The 10,525-nt window shown below is 41.6% G+C and overlaps 1 protein-coding gene across 1 annotated transcript; it reads right to left on the bottom strand.

Annotated features, from left to right (window-relative positions):
- Nucleotides 1–7,864: 7,864 nt before the first annotated feature.
- LOC115111715 (claudin-4-like) lies at nt 7,865–9,611 on the bottom strand. Its single transcript, XM_029638064.2, has one exon. The coding sequence runs from the start codon at nt 9,380–9,382 to the stop codon at nt 8,729–8,731; it is 654 nt and encodes a 217-aa protein (XP_029493924.1). The 5' UTR covers nt 9,383–9,611; the 3' UTR covers nt 7,865–8,728.
- Between the last annotated feature and the right edge of the window lie 914 nt (nt 9,612–10,525).

Here is a 10,525-nt window from a genome sequence, read left to right as displayed (position 1 = left end):
ACCCTCAACTTTACACACACACCCTGGCTTCGTCGCCCTCTGTGAGGTGGCTGGAGGAGTGGAACTAACAGTCCCACAATAACAGCCCAGAGAGCCAGCCCATTTCCAACAGAGCAGGGACTGCTTCTTTGTGCCCAAACACCAGATACACACCACAGTCTGAATGCCAATAGAGGGAGGGATGCAATGCCTAGCTTGTCGTCATAGCGAAAAATGACTAAACGTTACTATGAAAGTTGATCAATGCATAGATTCAAAATGGAGTTCTATCAAGTGGGCAGGCTCTTGGCCACGTTTGGCTAAACTATCAATTGGATACATGCCGTTTTTGAACCTACATTTTCTCTCTGCTAATAGTTATTTTTTCACCAAAGAATAATCAGCCCAACTCATATAGCTACCTCGACCGAATTGTTCTCGTGAATGGCCTTTACATTCCCTAGCTATGTGGGCGTATGACCCACTAAGGGCTAATTTTAACAACCTAACACATTGGTAAATCCAAACGCTGGCGGTATCGCTATACTTCTGGGTTAGGGTTGAATATTTTCCTTGTATCCCGGTAACTCAGTATATACCGCCAAAACTGAAAGTGTCATTCAAAAGTATTATAAAGCATATACTGTAAATAGACCTGTCTGGATTTGATTAGAGCTTTCATTAAAAAAATGAAACCCTGATGATACCTGAGCCCGATGAGCATTTTATGAGCCCAAGCCCAAATGATTGTGCCTTATCCAATACATACAGTCAGGTCCATAAGTATTTGGACAGTGACACAATTTGAATCATTTTGGCTTTGTACGCCACCACAATGGATTGGAAAGGAAACAATCAAGTGCTTTAAGTGTACTTTCATCTTTAATTTAAGGGTTTTGTCAAAATTATTGTATGAACTGTGTAGGAATTACAACCATTTTTATACATAGCCCCCCAATTTTAGGGGCTCAAAAGTAATTGGACAAACTAACATAATCATAAATTAAATAGTGAGTTTTAATACTTGGTTGCAAATCCTTTGCAGTCAATGACTGCCTGAAGTCTAGAACCCATAGACATCACCAGATGCTGGGTTTCTTCCCTGGTGATTCTCTGCCAGGCCTTTACTGCAGTTGTCTTCAGTTCCTGCTTGTTCTTGGAGCATTTTGCCTTCAGTTTTTCCTTTAGCAAGTGAAATGCATGCTCAATTGGATTCAGGTCAGGTGATTTACTTGGCCATTGCAGAACATTCCACTTCTTTACCTTAAAAAAGTATTGGACTGCTTTCGCAGTATGCTTCGGGTCATTGTCCATCTGCACTGTGAAGCAACGTCAAATGAGTTTTGAAGCATTTGGCTGAATCTGAGCAGATAATATAGCCCTAAATACTTCAGAATTCATCCTGCTGCTTTTGTCAGCAGTCACATCATCAATAAATACAATGGAACCAGTTCCATTGGCAGCCGTACATGCCCACATCATAGCACTACCTCCACCATGCTTCACAGATGGCGCTGACGGAGATGGCAGCATCGCGACTAGCTCTTAGGAAACTCTGCAGTATTTTGTTTATGTACTATTTTTTTACATTAATAGCTAAGGAATTGTTTTGTGGCATAAAACCGGGAAGAACTATTGGATATTAGAGCATCATCCAGGATTACAACCAGGATTACGACTTCCCTGGAGCGGATCCTTTGTTTGCTCTCCCCAGAGAAATTGAACTTATTCCAGAGGCTGACCCAAAACAACACTGGCGCAGGAGAGGTACTCGGGCGGTCTTCTTGTTTGACTTAGGAAGCGTGCACACCACCCACTGCCCCTGAGTATTTTACTCGCTAATGTCCAATCTCTGGATAATAAAGTTGATGAACTCAAGGTGAGAGTTGCTTTTCAGAGAGACACCAGGGATTGTAACATACTCTGCTTCACAGAAACATGGCTTTCTCGAGATATACTGTCTGACTCTATAAAGCCAGTTGGGTTCTCAGTACATCGCGCCGACAGGAACAAACATCTCTCCGGGAACCAGAAGGGTGGATGTATATGTTTTATGATTAACGACTTATGGTGTAACTGTGATAACATACAGGAACTGAAGTCCTTCTTTTCACCCGACCTAGAATATCCTACATTCAAATGCCGACCGTACTATCTCCCGAGAGAATTTGCAGCGGTCTATATCCCCCCTCAAGCCGATACCACGACGGCCCTCAAAGAACTTCACTGGACTTTATGCAAACTGGAAACCACATATCCTGAGGCTGCATTTATTGTAGCTGGGGATTTTAACAAAGCAAATTTGAGACAAAGGCTCCCGAAATTCTATCAACATATTGTTTGTTGTACTCACGCTGCTAAAACTCTCGATCATTGTTATACTACCTTCCAGAATGCATATAAGGCCCTCGCCTGCCCTCGCCTTGCTCCTCCCTTCCTATAGGCAGAAACTCAAACAGGAAGCACCCGTGGTAAGCACTATTCAACACTGGTCTGACCAATAGCAATCCACGCTTCAAGATTGTTTTTATCACATGGACTGGGATATGTTCAGAGTAGCTTCAGAAAATAATATCGACACATATACCGATACAGTGAATGCATAGGAGATGTTGTACCCACTGTGACTATTATAACCTACCCCAACCAGAAACCGTGGATGGATGGATAGATGGGAGCATTTGCGCAAAACTGAAAGCACGAACAACCGCATTTAACCAGGGCAAGAAGACTGGGAATATGGAAAAATACAAACAGTGTATTTATTGCCTCCGCAAAGGCTAAACGTCGGTATAGGGACGTATGTGGCAGGGTCTACAGACAATCATGGATTATAAAAGGAAAACCAGCCACGTCGCGGAGACCGACGTCTTGCATCTGAACACCTTCTTCACTCACTTGAGGATAATACAGTGGCACTGACACGGCCCGCTATCAAGGACTGTGGGCTCTCCTCCTCCTTGACCAACTTGAGTAAGTCATTTATGAGTGTTAACCCTCGCAGGGCTGCCGGCCCAGATGGTATCCATAGCCTCGTTCACAAAGCATGCGTAGTCCAGCTGGCTGGTGTGTTTAGCCTGGATCTCAATCCCATAGAGCACTTCTTGGACCTGTTGGATCGGAGTGTGAGAGCAAGGGCCATTCCCCCAAGAAATGTCCGGGAACTTGCAGGTGCCTTGGTGGAAGAGTGGGGTAACATCTCACAGCAAGAACTGGCAAATCTGGTGCAGTCCATGAGGACATGCACTGCAGTACTTAATGCAGCTGGTGGCCACACCAGATACTGACTGTTACTTTTGATTTTGTCCCCCCCATTATTCCATTTCTGTTAGTCACATGTCTGTGGAATTTGTTCAGTTTATGTCTCAGTTGTTGAATCTAATGTTCATACAAATATTTACACATGTTAAGTTTACTGAAAATAAACGCAGTTGACAGTGAGAGGACGTTTCTTTTTTTGCTGAGTTTATATATAGGGCTATATATCAATCTAGAACACGATTATCTATTTTGGATGCAATTTTAATGAAGTTGATGTATAAAGAGAAAGACTGCGTGTGCTCGCACATGCACTGATTTAAAGCAGCTATATTCGAGTGATAGGCTGTTTTAAAACTCTGCAAATGCAATTTTAAAACAAATTTAAAAATAAGATGACCCCCCAAAACCAGATGTAGATGGTTAAATTCTGTCTTTATATTACTGTAGCATAGGTTATGCTGCAGCAAATGCATGGCTACCTGTCGCAATAAAAAAGTTACCATGATGAGATGATAGATCTACATGCATTGTGAATTGTTCTCCGTACTAAAATGGGCTGTCTGTCCCCCACCCTGAGCGTTGATGATTCGTCATGCAGAGGCCGTAGAGTTACCATATTTAGACATCGCATATAATGTAACAGTTCCATTTCATGCCATGCTGTTCATATAAATAATTTATTATAATTTACCGGTTTCTCTCAGTTATGTATCCTGGGAAAAGGGAGTGGTTTTGGGCAGTAAATCCTGGTAAATCTTTTTAACCGGGTTCTCTCCATTCAACCCTATTGGAAACATATGTTTACATTGCCAAAGCAAGTGAAATGGATAATAAACTAAAGTAAAATAAACAATAAAAATTAAGAGTAAACGTTACACTCAAACGTTTCAAAGGAATAGAGACATTTCAAATGCCATATTATGGCTATGTACAGTGTTGTAACAATAAATAAACATAAATATGGGTTGTATTTGCAATGGTGTTTGTTCTTCACTGGTTGCCCTTTTCTTGTGGCAACAGGTCACAAATATTGCTGCTGTGATGGCACTGTGGTATTTCACCTAATAGATATGTGATTTGTGGGTCTGTTATCTGAGGGAAATATGTGTCTTTAATATGGTCATACATTTGCCAGGAGGTTAGGAAGTGCCGCTGAGTTTCCACCTCATTTTGTGGGCAGTGTGCACATAGCCTGTCTTCTCTTGCAAGCCAGGTCTGCCTTCGGCGGCCTCTCTCAATAGCAAGGCTATGCTCACTGAGTCTGTACATAGTCAAACATTTCCTTAATTTTGGGTCAGTCACAGTGGTCAAGTATTCTGTCACTGTGTACTCTCTGTTTAGGGCCAAATAGCATTCCAGTTTTCTCCATTTTTTTGTTAATTCTTTCCAATGTGACAAGTAATTATAATTTTGTTTTCTCATGATTTGTTTGGGTATAATTGTGTTGCTGTCCTGGGGATGTTTGTGATTTTGAAACAGAGACCCAGGACCAGCTTGCTTAGGGGATCCTACAATCACTCTTCTCTAGGTTAATCTCTCTGTAGGTGATGGATTTGTTATGGAAGGTTTGGGAACCTTTTCTTTTTAGGTGGTTGTAGAATTGAATGTCTCTTTTCTGGATTTTGATACTTAGCGGGTATTATACTAATTCTATTCTGCGTGCATTATTTGGTGTTTTACATTGTACACAGAGGATCTTTTTGCAAAATTCTACATGCAGAGTCTCAATTTGGTGTTTGTCCCATTTTGTGAATTATTGGCTGGTGAGCGGACCCCAGACCTCAAAACCACAAAGGGCAATGGTTTCTATAACTGATTCAAGTATTTTTTTGTCAGATTCTAATTGGGGTGTCAAACTTTTGATGACGTAGAAGGCCCTTCTTGCCTTATCTCTCAGATTGTTCACAAATTTGTGGAAGTTGCCTGTGGTGCTGATGTTTAGGCCGAGGTATGTATAATTTTTTTTGTTTTTGTTTGTGCTCTAGGGCATTGGTGTCTAGATGGAACTTGTATTTGTGGTCCTGGCAACTGGACCTTTTTTGGAGCACCATTATTTTGTCTTACTTAGATTTACTGTCAGTGTCAGGTCTGACAGAATCTGTGCAGAAGATAAGATAGATGCTCTTGTATGCCTCCTTGGTTGGGGACAGAAGCACCAGATCAACAAACAGTAGACATTTAACTTCAGATTCTAGTAGGGTGAGGCCGGGTGCCCTCGCCAATTCATTGATATATATGGTGAAGAAGGTGGGGCTCAAGCTGCATCCCTGTCTCACCCCACAGCCCTGTGGAAAGAAATGTGTTTTTTGCCTATTTTAACCGCACACTTGTTTGTGTACATGGATTTTATAATGTTGTATGTTTTTCTCCTGACACTGCTTTTCATCCATTTGTATAGTAGAATATCATGCCAAATTGAGTCAAAAGATTTTTTGAAATCAACAAAGCATGAGAAGACTTTGCCTTTGTTTTGGTTTGTTTATTTGTCAGGGTATGCAGGGTGAATACGTGGTCTGTCGTACAGTAATTTGGTGAAAAGCCAATTTGACATTTGCTCAGTACATTGTTTTCACTGAGGAAATGTATGAGTCTGCTGTTAATGATAATGCAGAGGTTGCTGTTGACGCATATCCCGTGGTAGTTATTGGGGTCAAATTTGTCTCCACTTTTGTGGATTGGGGTGATCAGTCCTTGTGTCACGCCCTGGCCATAGAGAGGTTTTTATTCTCTATTTTGGTTAGGCCAGGGTGTGACTAGGGTGGGCATTGTAGTTTCTTTATTTCTATGTTTTCTATTTCTTTGTTTTTGGTCGAGTGTGGTTCTCAATCAGAGGCAGCTGTCTATCGTCGTCTCTGATTGGGAATCATACTTAGGCAGCCTTTTTCCCACCTGTGTTTTGTGGGTAGTTGTTTTCTGTATAGTTTATTTGCCTTACAGAACTGTTGGTTTTTTCACTTTGTTATTTTGTTTGAGTGTTTTGATAAATAAAAATCATGAACACTTAGCACACTGCGCTTTGGTCCACTATTCCTTACGACGAGCGTAACACCTTGCTTCCAAATATTGGGAAAATGTCGGAGCTGAGGATGATGTTTATAGCCAATTGCAATTTGTGGTCTGTATATTTTATAATTGAATTTAGGATACCATTAACACCACAGGCCTTTTTGGGTTGGAGGGCTTGTATTTTGTCCTGTAGTTCATTCAATGTAATTGGAGAATCCAGTGGATTATGGTGGTCTTTCTAATTGCTGATTCTAAGATTTGTATTTGATCAGGTATATGCCTTTGCTGTTTGTTCTTTGTTATAGAGCCAAAAAGTTTGGATAAGTGGTTCATCACATCTCTGTTTTGGATTAGATAACTCTTTGTGTTGTTTGTTTAGTGTGTTCAAATTTTCCCAGAAGTGGTTAGATTCTATGGATTCTTCAAATATATTGAGCTGATTTCTGATGTGCTGTTCCTTCTTTTTCCATAGTGTATTTCTGTATTGTTTTAGTGATTCACCATAGTGAAGGCCTAGACTCAGGTTTTCTGGGTCTTTATGTTTTCAGTTGGATAGGTTTCTCAATTTCCTTCTTAGGTGTGTGACAGAGCTGCAGGAGTTGTGACCTGTTTTTGTTGGTTGTTTTGTGATAGTTGTATCAAGGGGGGGAATATTTGTGAGGGAATGCTGTCACCTCCAGGTAAGTGTTTGTTGTGTGCTGAGAGTGTCAGGTTCTTGTCCAGTTCTGGCATGTTGGTCACCATGACAGACTAGTACATGTCCCTGGGCCTGGAAATGATTGAGATCCCCCTTTAGGATGGAGAAGCTGTCATTGTTAAAGTATGGGGATTCTATTGGGGGGGGATATAGGTTGCACGCATGAGGAAATGTTTCTCTGAGAATTTCCCTATTAATTTGTAGCCAGAGATAAAATGTTCCTGTTTTTATTAATTTAATAGTGGGTTAGGTCTGCTCTATACCAAATTAACATACCCCCTGAGTCTCTTCCCAGTTTCACACTTGGTCGTTTAGGAGATGGGACTACTAGCTTTCTATAACCTAGAGCGCAACCAGTGGGTCCATCTCCTCTATGTCTGTATTTCCAATTTCTTTGATGAAGTCTGGTGATATTAATCCCACCAGGAAATGTGTTTTGCCATCCCAATCAGCCACTCTTAAACCACACAATCACAATTCGGGCCTACATAACCAAACCCACCCATTGGCGGGAAAGAGTGATAGTGGTGGAAAGACAGACATGCGGGGAGACGTTTCTAGCACATTCTCCCGAGCTTCAATTTACACGCCTGCTAAACAGCGCATTGGGTAGAGGGAGCGCTGGCTGAAAGGGGGATGGGGTCGGGGAGTATTGTGTGCTGAACAGCAGAGCCCCATTCTAGCTGAATAGGTATTGTCATCTGGATTTATAGTTCACCAAAGTACTTTCTCCTGCTGTGGGGGTTTACAACCGCCAGGCTGGGGTTTGGGGAACCACAGTGGGAACAGGATGCATTGCATGCAGGCCCAACCAGAAATAATATTAAGGACTTACAAACTACATGTTCTGATGTTTTGGTACCTTATTCTATTAATTCAACTACATTTTCGATCAGTTTAAATAAACACGTAAACAAATACTTTAAACAATATCCGTTTAATGTCAGTGTAACAATGGAAAGAAGAATATTGCATCAAATACACAATGGATCTTTACATCAAAACCAGTCAGTAAAACAGCAGTATATTCCTAAAAATCCATGAAAAGAAACACATCCGGCACAATATGTACATATATAAAACACAAGTTTGCTAAATGTTTTGTTTTATCCTAAAATAATTTAGACTCCAGAACAGGTGTTGTGGACATCCTATATTTGACATCTAAATCTATGGTCCTAATTTGTGTAATATGTGATTTCTCGCTGTTATAGACAAATGTAAGAATGCCTGAGTTGTGTATTGGTTTGAAAATAGGCCAACATGTTTTCGTCTATCTTCACACAGTCTCATGCAGCAAAAATCCATTGTCCAAAAACCTTTTAAGTGGTTTGGAGTTAAACCACTCTGAAGTCACTGTAGCCTACACTGAAGTAAAAAGACAGCAGATATATTGTCATTAGAACTTCCTTTAGAAAAACAAATTCCGGTAAACATTTCTAAATGCAAAGGTTTATGAGCAATTATAGAAAATATAGCCTTGGACATTTAAAACAATACTGTACCTAAAACAAAGACGCTCCTTTTTGTCATTGGCTATCACTTTAGGCTATACGCATAGTCTCCAAACGTTTATTTTCTTCTGTTTGCAAAAAAAAAGGATGAATGAATATGTTCTCCAATATTGTGTTTAGTTTAAAGTCAGTGTTACTACAAAAGGGAATGACGCTTTCATTTATTTCAAAGTTCAGAGTAAACTGCAGGTGCAAAAATACGTTTTTCAAAAAACCACAGACCACATTTAAGCACAGCCTAGCCACCCCATCATGAGGGTGAGACGCAGGGCTACACGTAATTCCTTTTGTCATAGTCCACGGTCCCGTTCGGTGTGGCCCGTTTGGTCGGGGCATATTTCGCCGAGTAGCCGGAATTCCCGTTAGAAGGACAGGAGCAGCAGAGGAGCGCGCCCCCGATCAGCAGGAGCGCAGTGGCCGCCCAACCGATGTAGAGCGCAGCCCCAATCTCCCTCTTCTTGGACGCGGGCACCTGTGGGTTGTAGAAATCCGAGATTATGTTGTTGGCCATCCAGCAGAGAGGGACTAAAACAAACAGGCCACTGATTATGTAGATAACCCCTCCGGCGTTCACCACCCGGGCTTTGACGTTCTCGTCATTGATGCAGTTGGTGCACTGCGCCCCGGCGATCACCACCATTAGCCCCAGCACGCCAAACACACATGCGATGACGGTCAGGGCTCGCGCCGCCTGCAGGTCGTGGCCGAGCGCAAGGACCGAGTCGTGCACCTTGCACTGCATCTGGCCCGTGCTCTGCACCACACAGGACATCCAGAGCCCATCCCAGATGGTCTGAGCCACCACAATGTTGGCCTCGATGAACGCCGTCACCTTCCACATGGGCAGCCCGCAAACGACCATCACCAGGAGCGAACCAATGACGCACAGTCCCAGTCCAAGGATCTCCAGTCCAGCGGACACCATCTTCGCTCCTTTTTAACGGATTTAAAAAGAATAATATTTGTCCTCTGTGTTTAACAACGCGTCTCAATCTGGATGCTGCGCTTTAGGATATATGATCTTCAGTTAGGAAGTTGCTACAAATAGTCTACAAAAAGGATTTATTTTAGTCAGTATGTTACTGACTGGCTGTAAAAACAACTGGTAGCATAGAGCGTCTGGACCACGGATATATTTTGAGTGGGGTGTGGGCGACTCCACAAGTGCTAAAGCCAGAAGAAAAACTTTCACCCAATCAGAAGTCACCGCATCCTCTTAGCCCCAATGAGGAGGCAGGGAAATTGGATGAGAATGAACAAAGCCAGAGGAGCGCTTTGTGTGTGTTTACAGTTATTCCGAAGATGGTTTAGTATGTTATTTGGTTAAATATAGGTTTGGGAACCAACGCAAAGGACAGTTGGAAGACCAATTGACCGTAGGCTGTAATAAAACCTGTTCTAACCAAATGGATTATTACTGGAATAGTCTTGTCTAGGCCTACACAATAATTAAATGGTATAATATTTTTAAGGAAACTCAGTAGAATTTAAGCACATGCAATGAATTGGTTGTGCCCAGAGGATACTGTATATGGCTCTACCCAGACCTGCAACATTTATAGCCTATTAGAATCACATTCAATGGTATTTTATTTGGTTGAATATTGTAAACATTGTAATAATAGGCCAAAATAAAAGAAAAACACACAGCCTATGTAATCCCCATTCACAGCAGTTTGGATTGCCCAATGCTGTGAAAGCTTGCGGTTTGCAGTTTATTGACAACACAGTTGTAAGCAGGTGTAACTAGTTACGTTACAAATGTTTTTTTAATGGTAGGTTAGGCTGTACAATGCATCTAGGCTACCATAGAACATTTCTTGAAATATATTTTATTGGAAAAAATGCATCCACCCCATGCACTCTCTCCCCGACTCAATGTTTTATTTTTTTACTAAGTTTGCATTGACATCAAAACAAAGTTGCCATTTAGACAAGGCTTGTTACATTGTTACTGTTGCAAGGCTAAAGCGAGTAGGCTAGGAGAAGGAATGTTTCCTCATCCGAAACGACCAAAGCGTGTCAAGACATCAAAATCTGACGTCATCATCCATCAACAATGATAACC

The sequence above is a fragment of the Oncorhynchus nerka genome, linkage group LG27 (assembly GCF_034236695.1).
Source record: "Oncorhynchus nerka isolate Pitt River linkage group LG27, Oner_Uvic_2.0, whole genome shotgun sequence".
NCBI lineage: Eukaryota > Metazoa > Chordata > Actinopteri > Salmoniformes > Salmonidae > Oncorhynchus > Oncorhynchus nerka.
The sequence above is the reverse complement of the archived record's forward strand: the minus strand, read 5'-3'. Positions and strand labels throughout refer to the sequence as shown.